Source organism: Danio aesculapii, chromosome 25 (assembly GCF_903798145.1).
Source record: "Danio aesculapii chromosome 25, fDanAes4.1, whole genome shotgun sequence".
Classification (NCBI taxonomy): Eukaryota; Metazoa; Chordata; class Actinopteri; order Cypriniformes; family Danionidae; genus Danio; species Danio aesculapii.
In genome coordinates this window covers 28,074,745-28,099,790 of record NC_079459.1, presented here as the reverse complement: position 1 = coordinate 28,099,790, position 25,046 = coordinate 28,074,745, and the positions used below count along the sequence as shown (strand labels likewise).

At 37.1% G+C, this 25,046-nt stretch overlaps 1 protein-coding gene across 1 annotated transcript; it reads left to right on the top strand.

Moving 5' to 3' along the window:
* The first annotated feature begins 1,161 nt into the window (after positions 1–1,161).
* iftap (intraflagellar transport associated protein) lies at positions 1,162–19,825 on the top strand. The gene is made up of 7 exons (XM_056451905.1): positions 1,162–1,264; positions 4,303–4,457; positions 4,545–4,720; positions 10,277–10,351; positions 11,751–11,805; positions 15,398–15,537; positions 18,934–19,825. Exons 2-7 carry the CDS (start codon positions 4,325–4,327, stop codon positions 19,042–19,044), a joined length of 690 nt encoding a protein of 229 aa, XP_056307880.1. The 5' UTR covers positions 1,162–1,264; positions 4,303–4,324; the 3' UTR covers positions 19,045–19,825.
* Positions 19,826–25,046: the final 5,221 nt, after the last annotated feature.

The window sequence follows — 25,046 nt, the reverse complement described above, 5'->3', positions numbered from 1 at the left end:
GAAAAGTGAGCTGTACAGTAGTAATGCATTACACATTCCTGAAAAACACTGAAGTGACAATTTCTGGTGGCGTTACATAGTCTGTGCATGCTATTGACTAATGTCAATTTACAGCTAAATACCATAGCCTCTTGGTTTAGCAGCATTTAGCATCATTTGGTGATATTTATTAGTATTATTTTTATACAATCTTCGAAGAACAATTGTTCACAAATCAGACATTACTAATCGCACCACTCAATATAAATTGTAGAATGATGGTATGTTTAAAGCTTAATTTCCAAAACAATGTGTTTTTATCCAACCGTAAATGGAAGGTAAGTTCAAAGGCACTGCATTGTGTTATGTTTGATTTTTCCACATGCTGAATACTACAAATCTGGGTGTTCTGCAAATGTGGAAATTGTACATTTCCACATTTGCAGACCCTTTTATCCAAAAGAGCCTACATTGCATTGAAATTGTTCATATCAGCGGTTCATGCAATCCCTGGGAACCAAGCCCATAATCTTGATGCTGCTAGCACCATGTTGTACTGTGTGAGCTACGCAGTTGTACACAGTCTTCCTCCTGCAGAAATAGTAGCAGTCCATAGGGATGAGGAGGAGGTGGGCCAGCAGAACAGCTGATGCCCGAAGCCATGCAAGGATTTGCGCTGTATTATTGATAGAGGAGAGTAATTAGACTCTAGTGTAGCACCTGTTTCTGTCCCGACTAATGTTGTGCCACCTGAAGACGGCTCTCCCTGGGGCATGTTTGTGATGAATGACACAGCGACAGCTCAGAGTTTCTGACGATCATCACGCCATTCTTCATTATATCTTAATGTCACTGCAATCACTGCCCACCCCCCCCTTTCCCCCTTCGTCATTGATTGTAATTAAGTTGAACTTCAAAATGATAATTTCATTTCAATCAGGGGTAATGCAGCTATAATGCATATCGGCTGTGATAAGTGACCTGTAAAGTAGTAGAGCTTAGCAGGATCCCTTGAACGTCTTGAACGTTATCAGTTTTTTTTTTTCAAGATTGTACTTTTATTTTGTTTGGTTTTTGGTGTTTTTTTCCTACTGTAAACAATTAGTTTATATCAAAATGAACATTTTTGTCAATTATATGCATGCCATAATGTAGTTCCTAACCCATAGCACTGTGTCCTAACTACATGCAATGATTCCAGCGACAAGCAATTTGGCTGCCTGCACCAAAATCGATGCGAACAACAGATACATTTGAATGTCAGCCACAGCACTCCCAACAAATGGTAAGGGTTATTATCTAATTAATACATATTAAACCAATTTAATATTATTAAAAGTTCATGAGCTGAGTGACTGATGTTGCTGGTTTATCACTGAGTTTCTTAAATGAACTATCTGCAGCTGCTTTCAATAGTAAGGCAAAAAATATCACTTAAATGGTGTCCAATCTCACATTGGTAGCATTTAACACTGAATATAGCCCATAATCTGTACCTGAGGTTATAATTGTCTTTGAAGTTTATGCTAGGGCTGGGCGATTAATCGAAATCGACTTTATGAACCAGTCATCATAAATGGAAAAATAGTAGAGCAGGTCTCAAATTTTAAGCATTTAGGCACAATTATCGACAATAAACTGAACTTTAATAGTAATGTAGAGGCTGTTTATAAGAAGGCAAGTCATCGCCTCAGTCTGCCTCCACAGTTAAGAAGTTTTAATGTTAGTACACAGACTTTAAACATGGCATACAGATCATTGATAGAGAGTGTTCTCACATATAATATTGTTTCATGGTTTGGTAACACAACACTTACACAGAAGAAGAAATAATCGCAAATTATCAATCAGGCAAATAAGATAACTGGTCACAAACAACATTCGCTGCAGATTCTATTTAACTCCTTTATGGAAAAAATAGCAATTTCGTTTTTTTTAAAGGCCATACACATCCCCCTCACTTAGCTTTTGAAGTGTTACCATCAGGTCGCAGGTTTAGAATTCATAAAGCCCGAAGAAATGCTCATAAAAAGTAATTTATCCCAATTGCAGTTGTTGTCTTTAATCGGATCACTGTTTGAAGTGAATGGGGTGGTTGTCAAGAATGTTGTGCAGTAAAATGCATGGGGCTAATTTGGTTTTTAAATTTTTAACTTATGTTGTTGTCTTGATGAGTGTTGTTATTGTGTGATTGTTGTATGCAATTTATGCAATTGTTATCTTAAATCCAGTGTTAAAGTCAAATTTCATTTCTGTGCCAAGCAGAACTGACAATTAAGTTTAAGCTTTCAGAACCTATAATCAATCTAATTTTATCAGGCCAATTTTTCAAAATTACTGTCCCTACCGCGTGTGGAGTCATGTGACCACGCTTTGTTTACACTTCTGCGTCGAGCACAGTGTATGGTCTGGCACAGCCTTCACGCGGTCGCATAACCCTCGGCGTGATTGATGCCGACACTGACCTCTCAAAAAATATAACTACACGTTGCGATGACGCATATTGCAAGCTTTGTTTTGTGATTGGTCGGCTTGGTAGCATCGACGAGTGTGGTTGGAGCGGAGAGGGCAAAAAATAAATAAATAGAAGAATCGTTCATTAATCGCAATTGAGTTGAAATGTTAAATTAAATTTAGATTTTATGCCAAATCACCCAGTCCTAGTTTATGCTGTTGTAATGTTGCGATGCTGCGGAGATCCGCTTGATAAGTCGTGACATGTATCGGTGAACTATGAAAAACTGTTTCCGGGTCTAAGCTGCTCTTCATTTCGATTGAGAAAATATTTGTTTATGTACACATTTTAGTCATGTCACACATTAAAGTGAATTTTATATAAAATCATGGTGTACACAACAGTCACTGGACTTGCTGCTGACACCAATATTTTAACAATTTCTAAAAGATGAATCAGTTTTTGTCCGTCTGATACTAGGCATGGATATATACAGTATATATATATATATATATATATATATATATATATATATATATATATATATATATATATATATATATATATATAAATGCAAATTTATATCGAAAACCGGAAATGGGTTTAAAAATCATATCACCATTACTGAAAAAATCTACAGTGATATATATTGATATAGAATTTGATGAGCCTCCCAATACAGTTTGATTATGGAGCTTGGACCCGGAAGCCGCTTAGTGTGACGTCACATTTAACAAGCGGATAGAAGCCTTTTCTGAAATAGAAATTGCACTTGTCGCAGATGCTTGAGAAAAAAAAAACATGTTTTGACCTGAAAAAGGTACCTTTTATCACATGTTGTGTCACCACGGCGTGTGTAGTAAGGAAATGGTGTAAGACTATTGTTCCTTTTCACAACATATATATTTAATCACATATCTGAGATTTCTGTCCTTCCGTTAAAAGACTGTTTATCCAAAATCCTGATGCAGAATGTTCCTTTAATGATGTCCTTATGAATGTTTTGAAGTGTGACTTTTAAAGGACTCTCTCAGATTTATAATGGCTTTATTTGTGTTCAAAAGATGAACACATTTCTTATGGCTTTGGAATAACATGAGGACGAACAAAAGATGACAGGATTTTCTTGATCCATCTGTCTCAGCTACACCCAGTATCCTAATGTTGCATCTTCTCATACTTCCCTCCATGTCTTCACATTTTTCTCTCGGCACGATCATCTCCGCTTTCAAATCTGTTACCACCGTTTGCAAAGTTGTCTCTTCATCTGATCGTGCTGATAGCCCGCCTTCCACTTCCGTCGTATTCTTCATTTGGTCTATCTCAGAGTGCATCGCTGCCCTGTCATTTATTATTTCAGTTTTGACCTCTTGTATTTAATTTTTAAGGGAGCTGAAATCATTAGCAAGTGCACTTTTCAGCTCCTACTTAAACACCTCTGAGATGTCCGTCTTTAACAAGTGAAGAATCTCCGATTTCAAGTCCACAGAGTTCATTTTATCTGGGCTCTCTGAAGGGGATGAGGTCTCCTGCGATTGGGTGACTGTGGAACTCAAAGACGAGGTGGCGTTAGGCCTACTGTAGAACCAAAAGAGGCGTCGTATTTGTACTTGCGTAGTTTTTCCACCATTAGCTTGTATTTTAGAAACGCATTCGAAGCAGAGATCACACAGTGTTTTGATATATGGCACTGCTTTTAAATTGTATAGCAGGAGATCATCGGAAGCTCAAGCCAGACACGTCTTACTCCTTTGCCATACAACTGGAAACCCAGCATGACAGGATTTCCTTTCTTTGGGTTGAACTAACCCTTTAGCATTCATTGTGCCAGGCAAATATTAATCTTTCTGCATCTCTTCTTTTCTTAGTGTTAAAGAGAGGCTGGATGGGATGCCAGGTTTAGTTAATGGTTCAACTATGAACAATCATGACCAAGCCGTGGCTGAAGCCCTGGAGCAGTTCTGCAACGCCCCGGAGCAAACATACGAGCAGTTCCTGTCCACTTTCACATACCTGACTCCAGGTGATCATATTGAATACCACATACATCTTTCTTCTGAAACGTCCATTAATACTTTGCCTGTGGTCGTATTGTCGTATCCCATTGCAGAGAATGTGAGGGATCCGCGTTTGACTGCTCCTGGAGGACATGGAGACTTGTCCCACAGAGAGATAGACAGCAGCCGAGAGCGACAACGAGTGGAAGAGGTGACAATGATGGAGGATATCGTGCACCGACGGATGGGACAGGCCAACCGCTGCTCACCGACTGCTGATCAGGAAGAGGTCACCACCTTATAGATTTGACCCGCTCTGTCCGACAGTCTTTACCGAGAGAGGTTTAGCCAGACTTCTCCTTCACTTCCATCAATGTTAAAGTGTTTAGCATTAGCCTAAGTTCTGCTTATCTTTCACATACACACACACACGTTAGGGATGCACAATATTGGAAAAATTGTGATATTTGTTTACTGCAATACATTCTGCCTCTATTTAGAAAGAAATAATCATTTTTGATTGGGTTATAATGATTTATAATGATTTTGATTTTTGGGAGGATTTCGTAGGGGAGTCCATCTGCATAAAATATAATAAACCAATCACAAGCTTTGATAAATACATTAGAGCAAAGATAGAATAAATTTATCGTTTTCTGGAACTATTCAGGTACAAATTAAATAATCAAAGTAAAATTACAGTGTATAGTCCTCATTGTCAGTGGTGGAAAGAGTACTGAAAAATCATACTCAAATAAAAGTGTCATTACGTGCCTAAAAATGTAGTGTAAGTAGAGTAAAAGTATCTGTTGTAAATATTACTCAGTGTCAGTAAAAAGTAGACCTTTTAAAAGTACTCAAGAGTAGAGTATTATGCTGTAAAAAGCTGATGTATTTACATGTAATTTGTGGATGTGTGTAAACGTAACATTCTGTAGTGCATTTAGTTATTGCCCAGCAGGCACACAACATCATAAGATGCTAATAATAGGTTAGATTTAGGTTGTGATGCCAGGAGACCTAAATTCAATGACTAGCCAGGACAACATTATTTTGCCGTTCAATAACGACCTCAAATGACATTGATAATTGGTCGATTTTAGGTTGTGTTAGAAAGTGACCAAAATCCAACGTCGAGCCAACATCTTAAACCCACGTCATATTGACATCAAATACTGCCATTTATTCGTCAGGTACGGCAACCAAAATCCAACATCTGATAGACGTCCTAGTGATAACTTCCACACAGCGTCAAGCTGTAACATCATTAAATGTTGATGTTTGGTTGATTTTAGGTTGGACATTCATGTCAGCCTGACGTTGGGTTCTGACGTCAACCCAATTTTCAATTTCAAACAAAATGCAACGTCCCCACGACTTTGGGGTACAACATCAACCTGACAACTTGTTGACGTCTTGTGTCTGCTGGGTGTTTAAGGCCATTTTGGTCAACATACAGTAAACACCTGTCATCTTCTCATCAGTGAAATGTATCTAAACAGTCTCTGGGTCGATGCGTATAAAGATTTTGGACATCTTCTTGGACACTTTTAATGCTTCCAAACAGTTTTCTGCAATTATAAATCGCCCATGTCTTGAGGTAGTTCATTATGATGCGATTTACCTTCTGTGTCGATTTGATTGGATAAGAGTCACAGGACTGATTTTTCTAACCCCCATAGACAGGAAAAAATAAAGCAGTGACTGCAGGTTGAAGGAAAATAGTGGAGTAAAAGTATCAATACAGCACTAAAAATGGACTTAAAGGAAAGGTAAAGTACAAATTTTTACTTAGTAAATTACAATTCCTGAGGAAAAACTACCCAATTATAGTAATTTGAGTATTTGTAATTTGTTACTTTACACCACTGCTCATCATTTACATGCTTAAATACAACAAATCTTTCTTAAAGTTACAAACAGCACAATTTCCTGTTTCTGTGTGCTCATAGCTTTTAAAAACATATTCAAGTGATAAACTTATCTGGTAGATTTATGATTAAACTTTGCAACGACTCCACAAATCATTAATGTTGTCAACTATAATCCCGACTCGACATTGCAGATGAGCACACTGCGATATCGATGCTGAAACAAAATATTGTGCAGCCCTAACACACTTGATTCTTATCTATACCTTTCCCTTTTTTCCCTCCATTTCTCACTTTATAGTGGCGCTTGCTAAGGATAACATCAGTGTCACTAAAATGAAAGGTTAGCACTATTTCTGCTATAACAGGCGGGAAACTGTTACAGTCATGTCACTGTATATAACAGGATACACAACCCAAGAGTACATGTGTAGAATGATGCACTAGAAATGGACCCCTAACCTGATTTCACCAAGTAGGACATGTTGCTGGATTGACATCATTCCAATCAGCCAATCAGAATCAATGGTTATGTTTACCTTTTATGTTAAGTTTAGACTTACAGTTAGGTTTATGCACTACTATTATTCCCCTCTGATTTGAAAATAATTTACAGTTATGGTTGGGTTTAGAGGTAGGAAATAGGTATGGATTACATTTTTGAGCAAAAATGATGTTCTAGGACCTGTACATAGATGTTAATCCAGGATTGCATCATACTTGGCAAAATCATGACGTTCAAAAATAGACAGCATCGTTGTCAAGATTATGCCCGTTTACACTGTAAAAAATACTGGGTTCCACACAATTCCTTCATGTCATTCCTTCAACGTAATTCTTTTTACAAATTTAAGTAGATTGAACATGAAACAATTAAGTTGTCCTGAAAAAAGCTCAAGAATTGTGTTGATTCAGCTCATTTTAACTAAGTAGTTTTGTCAAGAAGCAAAAACCTTATTTTTTAAGTGTACACAGATCTACAAAAATAACTCAAAACGCTGTATTATGAATGCCAGACAAATTCCGTACAGAAATACAATGCGGCTGCACACATTCACTGAAAAAAAAATTCTTGCTGCTCTAATTTTTTCAGTTGAATCAAATTGACTTTTCTAGTCAACTCAACTTACATCCATTAAACTGACTAAAATATTAGGTTAAATTTTGTATAACTTAAACAATTTAGTTGAAACCTCATTAACTTAAGTTAAAGCAACCTAAAAATATTTGTTGCCTTGACTTTTTGTCATTATCATAAAGTTACACACCTTCTGCATGCAGATATTTTTTGCGGACTGTATACTGTAAAAAAATGTAAAGTATAAATTAAATATCAGCAGTGTGGCTTTCTTGCGGTTTCTTTGTTTTCTGTAGTTAGGTTTTAAAATCCATTGTAGCCACTATAATTGTTTTGTAGTCTAATTCAGAAAAATCATAGCAAGATTTGTGTAATTGGCCCATATAACAGTTATTTCCTTCCAAATATAAAGAGATGTTGGTTTACCTATCACCTAATATGTCTGTATCATTGTTTAAAACCTCACTCTTTAAAAACATTTGCTTTTTTTATGCTGCATTCACACCAGACATGGATGAAGCATCAAGCACGAGTGATTTACATGTTAAGTCAATGCAAAGACACAAATAGACATGAGGCGGCGCGAATGACAAGTGAATCGCTCAAGTTGGAAAATCTGAACTTTTGCAGACATTTGTGCTGCATTAACCAATCATGAGCATGCTCTTCTAAGGGAGTAATTATAATGTAGTGCCTGTTGTTGGTGTCCTGTGGGGAAATCCTTTTGCCGACAACAAACAACAGCTCATCAAACTGGGCTTGGCTTAGTTGGAAGCACCGCTGAAAGCCTCCAGGTATAGTTTCTGGAGGAGTTGATAGTCTCACAGAGCTGGGTGCACCTCTGAAAGCATCTAGTGGACTCAGACATGGCGCCGAACAAATATACCCTGTTTTTCAGCCTTCCTAAAGCACACAGCTACTCTCAATAAAATTCATGTTCGCTATTTAGGAACAAAGCTGGAGTCACTGCGCAGACAGAAACCCTGCCCATGTGAATCCGCATCTATTGTGAAGTGAATTTGACATGCGAATAAAGCGAGTAAACTCAAAAAGTAACACTTTATTTTGATGGTCCATTTGAGTACTAGTAAACTGTCTGCTTAATTTCTGCTGGTACTGCTCCTTCAACAGACGTTTAACTGACTATCCACTTGTTAAGTGGTGATGTGTTGGTGACATATGTAATACTGTTTCCGGGTCCAAGCCGCCACTCATTTGAATTAACAAAATATTTGTTTATGATCACTGTTTAGTCATATCACACATTAAAGTGAATTTTATATGAAGTCATAATTAGGGCCAGACGGAATCTGCGGACGTTTTTTGCTATTTCTGCGAAGAATTTTTGTAAAAATCTGCGGCTTTCTGCGGAATTATTTTGGGAGTATCATAACTAAAACCTTATTATGTGAAATAAAAAAATAATATATTTTAAATTTTTATTTAATGTTTAAAATGCAAATCGAATTAGATTCATTTTATTTGGTAAACAAAGCAAGTCTCATATAATATCTCTACTAAAAGACAGAAAATATTACGTTACAAACTGCATTGGACATAAATAAGATGAATATTTTTTTATATTAGTCAATAATATTACTGTAATTAATTTAAAAAGTGAATAAATATAGATTTACACACATTTACACAAGTAAATAAAAAGAATTAATGATGGACTAGTAATTTGCGGAATTCTGCGCGCGCAGATTCTGTGTGGGCCTAGTCATAGTGTACACAACAATCTCTGGGTTTGCTGCATCACAAATACCAAAATTTTAACAATTAATAAAAAATGAATCACTTTTTGCCCATCGGATATTAGGCATGGACATATATATTGCGATCATGACTTTTGAAAGTATTACAGCGTAATACAGCGTTTGTAAACATTTATTATTACCATTTCATTCGTCTCCCCATACAGTTTGATAGGGCACTTGGACCTGGAAGCCGCTTTGCGTGACGTCACATTTAACAAGCGGATAAGAAACTTTGCAAGTACATGTCAACTAACCCTAACACAAAGCCTAACCCCAACAGTCTACTTATAATCTAATGAGCATTAGTTGGCATTTGGATGCAATGAAACTTAAATTCAACAAACGGACCATCAAAATAAACGGTACACGCGTCTATTTACAGTAAGTGTGTGCTGCATCTGGTGTGAACTGCATTAGGCCACTAAAATACTGTTTTATATATTTGGCAGATACTTTTATCCAAAGCAAAGCAGCTTAAACTACATTTACAGTACGCATTTGATCAGTTCTTGCTTTCCCTGGGAATCAAACCCCACAACCTTGGTGTCGCAAGTGTCATGCTGTGCTATTTGAGCTACAAGAATGCATCACAAACCGTCTTTGTTGTGGTGACCCACAATCCCAGTGCAATGCACTGAAAATGGCTTCAAAACCATTCATAACCAACCAGCATTGTTGCTGCGTTTTTAGTATGGGTAAGCACTCTCAAAATACTAAAAAGTCCTTCATTTCCTCTCTTTTTCATGCATTTCTTCTTCGAGACTTTTGGAATTCTCCTCTCAGCTTATTGAATGGCTTCATTGCAATGTGTGTTTAGCTTATCTGTCTGTATGTGTGTGTGTGTGAACGGTGCTTAAGACTCCTGCCTGGCTTGCGTATTGATCTCAGTGGGACACTGGCAAGCCACAGCACCAGTTACTGTCAATAACGCAAAGCACATCAGCCAACATCCCAGGCTAGTCAATGCTAAAAAAAAAAAGAAAAGCCTCCTATTTGGCTATACTCGCCACAAGGACAAAAAAAAGCTACATTGATTCTAATGATGTTTTGATTGTAATCACCCCGATTCACATGGCTGCTGTCATTTCGGGGCATCATTAAGTGAAATGATATAGTGGGTTTGTGTGTTGCTGTAGATGCTGTTGGATGGCGGTTGTGTTGGAGGAAGGCTGGGCGGCCAATCAGGCTCTGCTCCAATAAGACCCGTAAAGGTAAATAGCTAGGATATTCAAAACCAAATGATTAAAATTTGATTTAAAAAATCTCAAAGCAAATACGTTATGAATAAGTTGAATTTTTTAAGGCAATGTCACACATACTGAACCGTCCATAAAAATGTTTATCAGTTATGCTTAATACTGTATGTCAACTTATTTTTAATGTTATTGTCATCGGCCTGATAAGAAGAAAAATGATTTCCGCTAGTTGATCTGATTTGTTCTTGTCAGCGTATATATTGGTTATCCACTTCCAAATATAAAGGCTTATCATATTGCAATGAGCACTACTTGTAATCAATTTAGAACAGAAAATGACTATTGTACTTAATATGTGTGTGTGTGTGTAAGCTCATTAGACTATGCTAAGCTAATCTTAACATTGAACTGTTAGAAACAATTGAAAACAGTCTAGAAAAACTATGATTTTTAAACTGTTTTTAAAGGCAGTTTCATACACACTTCAATAGAAAGAACAGTTTTAGAATGTACTGTGCTGTAAAAATGCTGACTTCCACACAATTCCTTCACATTGTCCTAACACAAGTCAAATTAAGTTGTTTTAACACATTTAAGTGGATTGAACATAAAAAAATTAAGTTATCCAAAAAACTCAAGAATTGTGTTGCTTTTTAAAAAATATGTTCATTTTAAATAAGTAGTTTGAACAAGCAGCAAAAATGTTATTCAGTCAATATATTCAGCCCCTCTCCCCAGAAACTTCCTCCGGCTCCTCTGAGAGGATTCCGGGGGGTTCCCAAGCCAGCCAAGAGACATAGTCCCTCCAGCGAATCCCTGGTCTTCCCCCAGGCCTCCTCCCGGTGGGACATGCCTGGAACACCTCCCTAGGTTGGCGTCCAGAAGGCATCCGAAACAGATGCCCGAGCCACCTCAGCTTACTTCTCTCAATGTGGAAGAGCAACGGCTCTACTCTGAGCTCCTCCCGGGTGACAGAGCTCCTCATCTTATCTATAAGGCTGCGTCCTGCCACCTTGCTTAGAAAACTCATTTCGGCCACTAGTATTCGAGATCTTGTCTTTTCGGTCATGACTCAAAGCTCATGACCATAGGTGAGAGTAGAAACGTAGATTGACTGGTAAATCGAGAGCTTTGCCTTTCGGCTCAGCTCCTTTACCACAACGGACTAATACATCTACCGCATTACTACTGCCGCTGCACCAATCCACCTGTCAATCTCATGTTTCATCCTTCCCTCACACATGAACAAAACCCCAAGATACTTGAACTCCTGGGGGGGTGGGGGGGTTCGTGGCCTTTTAACATTGCAATGTTTAAGAAAGGAGGTCTTAAACTGCATCTAAAAACTGTAAGCTTTGTGTGCATAATGCATTTTAAACTCATTCTAAGTTGCCTTTGTCTTTTTCTTTGGCAGTTTGATAATTATTTGGGAGATTCGGAAGATGAAGAGGAATCCGCTGTCACTACAGGTGTTCATTTCTCTAAAATGTCTATACCTAACACTTAACACAGACTTAGCTTGTATTAGCTAGATTACGCTAGATGGCCTAAATACTGTATACATTTGCGGTCTTCACATGTACATCTATTTTCATGTAAAGCACAACCTTGAGGATTCTTTTCATAATTTCCCTATTCACAACAGCATTGGATCCATCACAAATCCACATGAAATACACATTGACAAGTTGGCATCACCTGTATGGATGTTTTAGAAAGCTAGGCTTGCATAAATATTCTTTTTTATGTGCGTGTGTAAGGATTGCATGGGCTCGCGTTACCTTTAATAGGGTTTAGTGGATATCATGCGCATGCTATTTTTTTTGTAATTAGAGCCGTCATACAGCTTGGTTTAAATATATTACCATTTATTACACGTATATTCAACGCATGCAAATTCCAAACCGCTCCCTCATCATTAGAGCCAGGGGCGAACGCTTGCTTGGCGAGGCTTAATGCTCGCTGTGCAAGCTTGTAATGAGTCGCTCTTTTCTGTAGTGCCAGAGAGGCTCATTTAAACTCCAATGACCAGTTTAATGCAAAAATAAATAAAGTAGGTGCAGCAAAGAAAGCCTCCTTTGATTGGAGAGGCTTACATTCGAGAGCAGGCCTCCCATGGTTTTTTTTTTTTTTTGTAGTGTGTTTGCCTGTGATCAGTGTGTCATTTGAGAGGAAAGGGTGAATGTAAAAGTCATTAGGTGGCGTGTTTATAATGGCAGTCATGTTCACTGAATAACAAAAAGATGTATGCTGAACTTCACCTCAATTAGCATTAATAATCATGCTGCCGGTTGCTGGGGTTTTGTAAAAATTATCCTTCTCTGAAAGTCGGCAGGTCGCTCTACCTTAGATTGTAGTGGGCGTTTGGTATGCTACATAAAAATCAGATGGCAAAATCAGATTATTTTGTATATATTAAAGAGGTCATGAACTGAGAAATCTAATTTGGCTCAATCGTTTGACATATATGAAGATCATTGTGCTATAAAATCATCTTAAGTTTCAGAACTCGAACATTGTTGTTAGTGCAGTTTATATTAAAGTCAATCTACCAAAATTAGAGATGAAAAAAACAAGTCAAGAACAGGCCCGTGTTCTTCCTCCTCTTCATTTAAAAGGCTCACCAAAGCAGTATCATCTGCATATTTTACAATAATTAAATGAACTTGTACAATAATTTGTATATGAAATAAATAATAACGGATATTAACACAGAATAATGCAAAACGCAGTGGACATTTCAGAAAGTTTGCGGCTTCTTTCTCCACTTACGCAAAGACACCAAGGTGTTTATGACACAGATCCAGGATAGTGCTCATTCTCATGCTTCAGCCTCCACATCAAAGTTCCTGAAAACAAAGAAGGTCAAGGTGCTCCAGAATTGGCCAGCCCAGTCACCAGACATGAACATTATTGAGTAAGTCTGGGGTAAGATGGAGGCATTGAAGATGAATCCAAAAATCTTGATGAACTCTGGGAGTCCTGCAAGAACACTTTCTTTGCCATTCCAGATGACTTTATTAATAAGTTATTTGAGTCATTGCAGAGATGTATGGATGCAGTCCTCCAAGCTCATGGCAGTCAGACACAATATTAATCTTTTTTCTACTGCACCATGACTTTGTATTCTATACTGTACATTATTTGTGTTAAGTGACAAGACTTTTGTCTAAGCAAAGTCAGACCTTACTGTCAGTGGCGGATCTAGCTTGAATAGCACCCTGGGTGAACCACCCCATAAATGCTCCCCCATGTAAGTACATCTAGTTAATATAAATTAATTGACCATTAAACATGTACATTCTAAAAAAAGTTTGTTGTTTTACCCCAACTTTGGGTAAAATATGGACAAAACCAGAACTGGAAGTATTTAAAATATTAATATTTATTATAAATAAAATTATTATTGTTGTTGTTGTTGTTGTACAATTATTATTCCAAATAAATAACAGAAATCAATCCTAAATGTAACTGGAAAACAATGTAAAGAAAGACACAACTGGAGTGATGTGCTAAGATCACTTGAGAAATCTCTTGCATGAATATCAATTTTGACAATTCTATAAAATACAAAAAATGTTTTATAGAATTATCTGTTCATCTGAGACTCGACTCAAGGCCGAGAATTAATGTAGTCTTACTTCCCTGACTCTTTATCCCTGCTTCCTGCTTAATAGCCATGCTTAGTCAAAATAAGATCATCATTATACTATATAAATTTCAGTTTTGTCAACTAGCAAAACTCGCTGCCTGCCGACACCTCGTGTCATAAAGTATGAACATGAGCGGCGCGTGTTTTATCGGCATGCATGTAACAACTGGGATTCACAGTTGGATCAGGAGCAGCGTGTGTGAGGCATGCGGGAATGGTTCTCTGTACGCATGCGTCAGTTCGCTTGCAACAGCGTTGCTTTTGTTGTACATAGAGAAAAACAAACTTGCGCTTACAACAGACGCCAAATATGAATGCCCCCTAATGTCTTTTATTCTTGGATTAGCCTACCACTCTTGGGATTAACACACTTGCATAAAATAAATTGTATCTCAAAGCATACTGAGGCACATATGCTTTTTACCAGGGCACGTTTTTGTTTTTTCTGTCTCTCTTTGCCACCCCCAGCAAGATGCCACCCTGGGCAACCGCCCATATTGCCAATGCCTAAATCTCCCACTGCTTACTGTCCTAATTAAATAATTAAAGATCAAGGCATTATCATATTTTACTCTGCATCTTAATTGCAATTCTGTTTAGTATGATTATGACTGTAGTCTAATTAAGGTTAACAAAATTGCTGTTTACATGGTAGACTCTTAATCAGAGTATTGTCTTATTCGTATTAAAATCTGAGTATTGGTGTCCATGTAATCATGCTTTGAGTTTTTTACGAAATTAACTACTATAACCTTCACATGAACGCCCCACAGCGCACTCTGAGAGATGCTAGGAATAATAATAGGCTTTACCTCAGGGTTCAGTGTCGTCAGGTTGATAAGAAGGTGATTCTGCTCAAAGTGGACCAAGGCTCAAAAAGAGCTACATAATATCTATGGATTTAATGAAATGCAGTCAAGCAGGTTCACGGCATGGTAGAACAGCATCAGCCTTCAGATTCATTAGCGCTGTGAAGCTTCTTCCTGTGTTTCCTTAGTGAGCCACTTAATGACCTTGTTTTTGAGACCACCTTGTTCTGAGAGCCGTGAGTGGGCTTTCTTTATACACACAAACCAGTGTAGAAATGCAGATGCACCCTCAGATGCCTGGTCTTCACCCAGCTGCTGAAACTATGGCTTTCACTGCGTTGGTAATTAGCTGTTTAATTAAGATCAGCATCAGTCGAGCTCCTGCCAGGCCTGATGTCTTTTTCACACACACATAGAGAGCTACCCAACCTGAATGTTGTATTTACATTGTAAGAAACAATGTATTTTTGTACAAAACAGAGTAAATAAAGACATTTCTCTGTAAAAGAAGGAGATGTTTGTAAATGAATGCTGACAGACAGCTTTGCGTAAAAAAAAGAGATGCTGATTATTCATGCGCGTGTTGTTGTGTGTTGTCAGGTACATGTGCACTACCAGGTGAGATTGAAGAAGAGCTGATAGCTGTCTCCTCTCCATCACTCTGTCACCACACACTGCTGGAGATCTCCTCTACTTTCACAGACCACAGGACACACACTCCCAGTGCCACAGAGAATCAGGTACACACACAAGATGCTCTCTCTCTCTCTCTCTCTCTCTCTCTCTCTCTCTCTCTCTCTCTCTCTCTCTCTCTCTCTCTCTCTCTCTCTCTCTCTCTCAGAGCAGTCAAGCTTGGGCAACTGACTCGGGGACTAAGATGTAACTCAGGGACTGAGATGCATTTCACACAGTGCTCTTATTATGCTAGATTAAAAGTTCCTGATTTTATTTTGGAGGTCAAAAACACTTTGAAATCCCAAAATACACTTGGTATGCACTTCATTAGAAGCTTGCTATGAAGTTAAAGGGATAGTTCACCTAAAATGTAAATAATAATAAGATATAAATAATGAGATATTTTGAAGAAAGATGAAAACCTGTAACCATTAGCTTAAGAAATACTGAACTCTATGGAAGTCAATAGTTACAGTTTTCCGGCTTTCTTCAAAATATTTGTACAATTCTTCAAAATGAGTACAATATAAAATCATGGATGTACATAATTTACATTGTACTAAATAATTAATTTAAATGTAATTAAGGTCACTTAAAATAAAGTGGCACTTATAATCTTTATTGCATTAATATACAGTGCATCCAGAAAGTTTGTATAGCGCTTCACTTTTTTCCCACATTGTTTGATGTTACAGCCTTATTCCAAAATGGATTAAATTCATTTATTTCCTCAACATTCTACACACAATACCCCATAATGACAATGTGAAAAAGATTTCTTGAAATTGTTGCAAATTTATTAAAGATAAAAAAAACCTGAAAAATCACATGTATATAAGTATTCACAGCGTTTGTCGTGAAGCTCTAAATTGAGCTCAGGTACATTCTGTTTCCACTGATCATTCTTGAGATGTTTCAGCAGCTTAATTAAAGTTCACCTGTGGTAAATTCAGTTGATTGGACATGATTTGAAAAGGCATACACCTGTCTATATAAGGTCCAAGGGTTGACAGTGCATTTCAAAGCACAAACCAAGCATGAAGACAAAGGAATTGTCTGTAGACCTCAGAGACAGGATTGTCTGGGGAAGGCTATAGAAAAATTTCTGCTGCTCTGAAAGTTCCAATGAGCACAGTGGCCTCCATCATCCGTAAGTGGAAGATGTTTGGAACCACCAGGACTCTTGCTAGAGCTGGCCGGCCATCTAAGCTGAGTGATCGGGGGAGAAGGGCCTTAGTCAGGATGTTGATCAATAACCCAATGGTCACTCTGTCTGAGCTCCAGCGTTCTTCTGTGGAGAGAGGAGAACCTTTCAGAAGGACAACCATCTGTGCAGCAATCCACCAATCAGGCCTGTATGGTAGAGTGGCCAGACGGAAGCCACTCCCCACCTGGAATTTGCCAAAAGGCTTCTGGAGGACTCTCAGACCATAAGAAACAAAAATTCTCTGATCTGATGAGACTAAAATTGAACTCTTTGGAGTAAATGCCAGGCGTTACACTTGGAGAAAACCAGTCACCGCTCATCATCAGGCTAAAACCATTCCTACAGTGAAGCGTGGTGGTGGCAGCATCATGCAGTGGGGATGTTTTTCAGCAGCAGGAACTGGAAGACTAGTCAGGATACAGGGAAAGATGAATGCAGCAATGTACAGAGACATCCTGAATGAAAACCTACTTCAGAGTGCTCTTGACATCAGACTGGGGCGACGGTTTATCTTCCAGCAGGAAAATGAACCAAAGCGCACCACCAAAATATCAATGGAGTAGCCTCGCAACAACTCGGTGAATGTCCTTGAGTGGCCCAGCCAGAGCCCAGACCGAAATCCTATTGAACCTCTCTGGATAGATCTGAAAATGGCTGTACATCGTCGCTTCCCATCCAACCTGATAAAGCTTGAGAGGTACTGCAAAGAGGAATGGGCAAAAATTCCCAAAGACAGGTGTGCCAAGCTTGTGGCAGCATATTCAAAAAGGCTTGAGGCTGTAATTGCTGCAAAAGTGCATCAACAAAGTTTTAAGCAGAGGCTGTGAATACTTCTGTACATGTGATTTTTCAGGATTTTTATTTGTAGTAAATTTGCAACAATTTCAAAAAAATTTTTTCCACATTGTCATTATGGGGGATTGTGTGTAGAATGTTGAGGAAATTAATAAATTTAATCCATTTTGGAATAAGACTGTAACATTAAAAATTGTGGAAAAAGTGTAGCGCTGAAGACGGATGCACTGAAGACTCATGTGTGTTTAGTAAGGTAGAAGGTAGATTTGTCAGATGAATCATCTGTTGAACTGCATCCCAGTCATCACAAATACTGCAGAAGACCTATTGGAACCTGCATGGACCAAAGATTCTCACTGAAATCAGTCAAGTTTCGTGAAGGAAATATCATGGTTTGGGTTTACATTCAGTATGCGAGAGATCTGCAGTGGATGGCAACATCAAGAGCCTGTGGTTTCAAGACATTTGTGCTACCCATTACATTACAAACCACAGGAGAGGGCAAATTCTTCAGCAGGATAGCGCTGCTTCTCATTATTCAGCCTCCACATCAAAGTTCCTGAAAGTAAAGAAGGTCAAGGTGCTCCAGGATTGGCCAGCCCAGTCACCAGACATGAACAATATTGAGCATGTCTGGGGTGAGATGGAGGAGGCATTGAAGATGAATCTAAAGAATCTTGATGAACTCTGGGAATCCTGCAAGAACGCTTTCTAGGCCATATCAGATGACTTTATTAATAAGTGATTTGAGTCATTGCAGAGATGTTTGGATCCAGTCCTCCAAGCTCATGGGAGTCATACACTGTATTAATTCTTTTTCCACTGCACCATAACTTTATATTCTACACTGTACATTATTTCTGTTAAGTGACAAGACTTGTCTAAGCAAAGTCAATCCTAATAAATAATACTTACTGTCCTAGTTAAATAATCAAGGCCTGATCATATTTTATTTTGATAAAATAAGCATAATTTAGAGACCTTTGCCTTTCATATAAGCAAATTCTGATAGCAAATGATCAACTTGAAGTCAAGTTATTATTTGTTGTTCCTAAAACTTGGATAGGACACAAGATTATTGTCAGGTACAATTAGATGCATCTTGGTATTTCCATTAAGCACCTTTTTTATGCGACATTCCATAAAAATAAATAGATAAAAATATGCGACAATGCGTACAAATCAGCAAATAGAAACATAGTTGGTGAAGACCGTAGCCTGGCATTATGGACATTTGTTACAAACCTGCACAGGAAATTTGAGCAGGAAATAAAATTGGATTCACTGATGATTCACTTTAGGCTGAAATTGCTTCTTTCTTTTTGGGAGACAATAATGTTGCTTATCTTTAAAACTTTCCAGACAATTTAGACTTACAAACAGCTACATTACTAATGTAATATCTACAAAAGCGCCTAAAATAACCTGTAAAATTTTGTCTTTTTTTTTGTCGTTTTAGGATGAAAATGACGAGGTTGTTCCTTTCCGCTTGGATGAGGACTTCGATTACGATAATGTTGTGCTTTCTCACAAATACGTGATCCAGGAACAGAACAGCAGACCGTCTTGACCTGTGAATGAATGTCAGTGTGGCACAAGCTTCTAACAGCTGGTTTTACAGCCTTAATACAATCCAAAAACGCTTCGTTTTCAGCACTCGAAAACTCCGGGGTAGTGTGGACGGAAGGCACAATCGTGGCAAAGCATATGCGTTTTAAAACGAAATTGTATTAGTGTAATTAAATTTTTGAAAAACATGAATTTTTCTCAAAACATTTACTTAATTAAAAGTACACATCTTTAAATATACTCAAAAAGTGCACATTACCCAACAATTTAACTCAAGTAAATGTAACAAAGTAAATGTAATTCGGTACTACCCACCTCTGGCGGTAATGGCGTTGTAATTCATTTGATTACTTGTTACTGAAAACAGTATCGCCATTAGTAACGTTGTTTATTTATAGTGCCGTTGTTCCCATCACTGTTTATTATTTACTTGTGAGCAAAGAAAACAATTGATTTAATGAATCCTTCATAGTAAAAATAATCTATTTTTATATTGGCTTTCAAAGCATTTTCACACATCCACTGATTCATATTTGGTCTCAATCAAATGTCATTATGATTATTATTTTACAAATCGCTCAGTTCAAACCTTTTCATTTTTGATTTCGCAGCTCAGCTAGGTTACTAAATGTACTTGGGGAAAAAAGTAATTAATTGCTCATTGTGTCTTACTGCATTTTATCCACCAGATCAAAATGCTCAGGGACTCTTTTTGTTCTCCGTACAAGCCTCATACCCTGAATAAAAGCCCAAAATGCACTGCTCTTCGAAAAGAATCTTTCTTTTTCTTGACCTGATCGTTTATTTTGACATTTCCAAGAATGTACTCGTGGACCGTAAAAAGAAACTTCCCAGCATGTTCCCTCGATTTTTCACCACCTTTATTTCTAGCTTTTCTTAGTTTTAACATTTTTTTTATTTGTAACCTGTGACCCGGAGCTTCTAAAGCAACAAAAATAGAACAGTTTACTGTTAGTTTACCTGCACAGAGACATGAAGGTAAAACTGCTCTTTTGCAGACATAGTGTCGCCTCTCAACATTAAGCCCATTTAAAGGCAGCGTTGGTGTGTCCTACATTAAGAAGTGCTGAGATCTGACATGATGGAAAAATAAACTAAATAGTTGGATGTTTACAAAACATGCTTAATAATTACAATGACAACAGCAACAATAATAACAATAATAAATATCATCATCTTAATAGTACTTTTATATCAGAATGTAAGAAAAAAATGCAGTCATTTATGATTCATATATATATAAATTTTTTATAAAATAATTAATTTTAACAAAATATTTTTACAATTTTTATTATTATTTTAAGTCATAATAGCAATAATATTTAATAATAATAATAAATAAATGTAATGTTGGTTTTTATGTGTACAATTTGAACATTTTGGTTTTAAACACACACACACACACACACACAAACATACACTCATCAATTTAAACTACTTTCTGATGACTTTGGACACCAACTGCTCGTTAATGCAAATTTCTAATCAGCCAATCACATGGCAGCAACTCAGTGCATTTAAGCTGCGGTCACACTAGAGTTTGTGTATGCGGAATTCTGTCGTACGGGGCGGGATTAAACAAGATAATTAGACATTAAAAAAAGCTAGCGATTGCTCCATGTTTTCAATTTCTGTCCAGAGAGGTCGTGTTTTGATCCTCGATTGGTCTCACGCAGTCAAGTGATGCGATTTCGCAGGTTCACCAAGCTTGAGTCTCAATTTCCGCTGGGACATTCAGATGGTGGGGTCAGAATTTGGCGTCAACAACATAAAAGCATGTATCCATCCTGCCTTGTATCAACAGTTCAGGCTGGTGATGGTGGTGTAATGGTGTGGGGGATATTTTCTTGGCACACTTTGGGCCATTTGTACCAATTAAACATTGTGTCAATGCCACATTAAGCGCGAATCATCTCAGACTGGTTTCTTAAACACGACAATGAGTTCACTGTACTCAAATGGCCTCCTCAGTCACCAGAACTCAATCCAATAGAGCACCTTTGGGATGTGGTGGAATGGGAGATTCGCTTCATGGATGTGCAGCTAGCAAATCTGCAGCAACTGTGTGGTGCTATCATGTCAATATAGATCCAAATCTCTGAGGAATATTTCCTGTACTTTGTTCAATCTATGCCATGAAGGATTAGGCAGTTCTGAAGGCAAAATGGGGTCCAACCTGGTACAAGTAAGGTGTACCTAATAAATTGGCCGGTGAGTGTATCTATTTTTACTAAATTTTGAGGTGGTTTTTCAATTCTTAGGGTGTTTTTTTTATTTTTTTTTGTTGGTTAGAAAGGTTGATTATTAAATTGGATATTGCTAGTGTCATTTTACAGTGAGTGAAATATATTATTACAGATTTTTCAATTTTAATCTTAACGTCTCCTATAAACTCTCAAAAAAAAAAAGTTACATGAGCTTTCACCGGGCATACTGTATGTCACCATATTTGTAGGCTACATAATGGTGCCTCAAAGGTAAATTTGGGTTCTAATATGTACCTTTGAGCTACCACTGTGGACTTTTTAGGTACACATATGTATTTTTTAATATAAGCCTATTTGTTTTGTAAATTTTTGGCCAGAATTAGGTTTTATAATTGTTATTATATATAAATGTAGAAAGCTTGATGCAATACAACTTGTTTGTTTGCCTGTTTGAATGTTTTTTTATTGTATTTAATATATTTGTATTCTTACTCTGTTTTTGCCATGCAGATATCCAATGGGTTTAACTAAAAGATACAATGCAACTATTTTACCATGACATTTGTACCTTTATACTCATTGGCTGTGTCTAATTAGCATTACTTTGGCAGCACGCTAACAACAAACTCTACAGAAGGCAATGGTGTCATTTATCCAAAGCACTGTTTGTGAGTTGCTGGCCCTGTAGAGCGTTTAGATCGTGCATTTATGAGCTTCTGTGATGTCTCTTTAAAAGCAGCTGTTTATGTAGTTCACCGACAGCAAGGCAGTTCGCTGGGCTTTAACACAGAGCTAAAGTGTGCATATTTAAAGTGTCCTCCGTCTCCGCGCTCATGCATTTTTAATGTCTTCTTCTGTCACAGTAAGTAATTGGTGGACAGAGGGCTTGAATCGAGCCACAGGAGACCTTCTCGGCTCACTGCGAAGAGCTTAACTGATTTTAAAAGTTAACATGATTGTCCAAATATACAGCTGACGCCATCCATGTGTTTGCATACTTTGGGTTACGGAAATAATTAGGTTTAGGGTTAATTTTTTAGCAAGCTAGCTTGGGGGTTATCTTGGGGGTTGTTGCTAGAAGGGATTCAGCTGCAGTCGGAAGTTAATGATAATTATTTATTTTATTAATTAAATTACTCATTAATTGTAGTTTTTGAAACATCAACCCACACCCCAAACCTAGCCCACACAGAAATGCAAAAACAGCAATTATAATGATAATTATTTATATTATTTACACTAAAGTTAAAGATTCCTTAAAGATAAGTCAAGATAATTTAAACTATTTGAGGAAACCGATTGCGGCAGACCGTTTAACTTATGAAACCAAATAGTTTGAGTACTGTAAATATATGAGCAATATCACACGAGTAGCAGTGTGATTGTATATTGACACTGGTGGGAGGTGTGTGTTAGTGCCTTAGTGTCCAACTGGTGATGATAAACAGCCATATCGCACTGCTACGAGTGTGATATTGCATTTATACAACAGTTTGACAGCATAATTGTGTATATATCGACAAAAATCAAACACTGAGAGTCAAAAAATCCATTTGTATGAGGAACTACTTTTTTCGCCATTCATTTACATCTGCAAGCTGATGATCAGAACAGCAGAAACCATTGCTACCTCACCAATGTCACTTTACAGCTAGTATTTGAATGAATCTCTAGCATAATGTCTAAAGTGATGACAAAACTGGTGATTTTGCTCACATTTTAAGATTATAAGGCTGAACGGCATGAAATGCCATCAGTCTACAGAGATATTTCTTTTGCAATTGGGATATCACAATAATTAACCCGGAGAGAGCCAAAGCAAAGCAAACGATACCAGACTACTATGGTACAAATACAGCACTACAACATACAAAAGAGAGAGATCGACTTAGACAGTCACTTAACTGTTTTATAATGATTTGCTCAGCTGAAGTTTTATATATATATATATACACATATGAAGTATATATATATATATATATATATATATATATATATATATATATATATATATATATATATATATATATATATATATATATATATATATATAACTATTTACATACACATATACACATATATATGTAATGTATTATATAATATGCATATGTGTGTGTATACACGCACACACACAGTTCTAAATCAATCTTTCCATTACAGTGTATAAACTCAGTTTATCAGATCTTAATATATGCAATATCTAATCGAATAAATGTTTTGATTGCGCATTTTGTCTTATTCCACATTCTTTGATTTGCAAAATCAGCTTAACGCAGTTTCTGTGACTTGTTCTCCTTGTTGCTAAGCAATAGGCGAGCACAGAAAACAAGCGGAGCTCAACGACGATGCCACATTATTTGGACTCAAACCAGCCTGCAGCTCTGCATCTGCTCAACATTAATTTCAGTTGTCCAAAAACACGTCTCTTAAGCACGTTTGTGTGTGTGTCAGTGCGTATGCATGTGTGTTTTTCAGGCAGGGTTGGATTGGCCTAGCAGGTGGATGCTCCTGTTTGCCAGGTGGGCTTCCCACTGACACAACCTCAACTCTTTCAGTTAGAGAAAGCTGAGTGATCGCTGGCCAGATAAAGAGGGCAACCCCGTTCCCTCCTCCGCAACATGCCACAGCTGTGTGAGAACCAGGAGCAGGGGTTTGTGGGGCATCAACAGTCTCTAACAGGTGAAAGAGTTCAACTAGTGCTCGAGAAGAGGAGACACTGCAGGCAGAAACACAGTTTTTTTTCATGCACCTGTCAATTGAGATTTTCCTAAAGGGGTTCTTTCAGTCTAATGTCAAGAAAACACTTATCCAATATACCCAAGCATATATTTTATTGTACTTCATCAATTTGTGTCAACAAATACAATACATATATTTTAAAGGCGTACATTTTCACTCCAGCAGCTCTTAGACACCAAACTTTATTCATTTTTGTGTTCTGAAGGTTTTTGCTGAGAGAAATGTTCATATATAATTTGCCTGATTACATACAACATTATACTCTACAAAGAAATTGTGAAACCTTCTTCTGGCTGTAATGAAGAGATAAAGAGATTTTCAAAAATTATATCTCTAAAACCCTTTGACTTTGAAAAAAATATATATCAACAATTTTGAAAAACTTTTATGCTTTGTTCATATATTTTGTGCTAAAAGTGCATATTTAATGAAATGATACATCATTTGGATAATAATATTTGAAGATTATAAAACGATCTATCTATCTATCTATCTATCTATCTATCTATCTATCTATCTATCTATCTATCTATCTATCTATCTATCTATCTATCTATCTATCTATCTATCGACCGACCGACCGACCGACCGACCGACCGACCGACCGACCGACCGACCGACCGACCGACCGACCGTTCTATCTATCCATCCATTTGTCTGTCTGTCCGCAGTGTACCACAGGGATCTGTCTTAGGTCCAAAACATTTGAGGAAAAATGCGGTAGCTTATTTATGAATACACTAGCAACCATTATGAACACCCTGGCAACATAATCTATCCTCAAATATTTTGGTAATATAGTTTTAGATTAGGAAGAGATATTGTATACAGGAAAATTTTTATAATTTTGTACAAATTTGATAGTATTGCTGGTATCTTTTGCAGATAATACAAAAATTAATATATAAAATAATATATAACAGTATGTTTAACATAATATATATATATATATATATATATATATATATATTTATATATATATATATATATATATATATATATATATATATATATATATATATATATATATATATAT

Bases quoted from the DNA above. Each gene is read 5' to 3' on its own strand.
- iftap (XM_056451905.1), top strand. From the start codon at position 4,325: ATGCCAGGTTTAGTTAATGGTTCAACTATGAACAATCATGACCAAGCC. The intron at 4,721-10,276 runs GTCACCACCTTA...GTGTTGCTGTAG, and splicing joins CGACTGCTGATCAGGAAGAG to ATGCTGTTGGATGGCGGTTG. The intron at 11,806-15,397 runs GTGTTCATTTCT...GTGTGTTGTCAG, and splicing joins GGAATCCGCTGTCACTACAG to GTACATGTGCACTACCAGGT.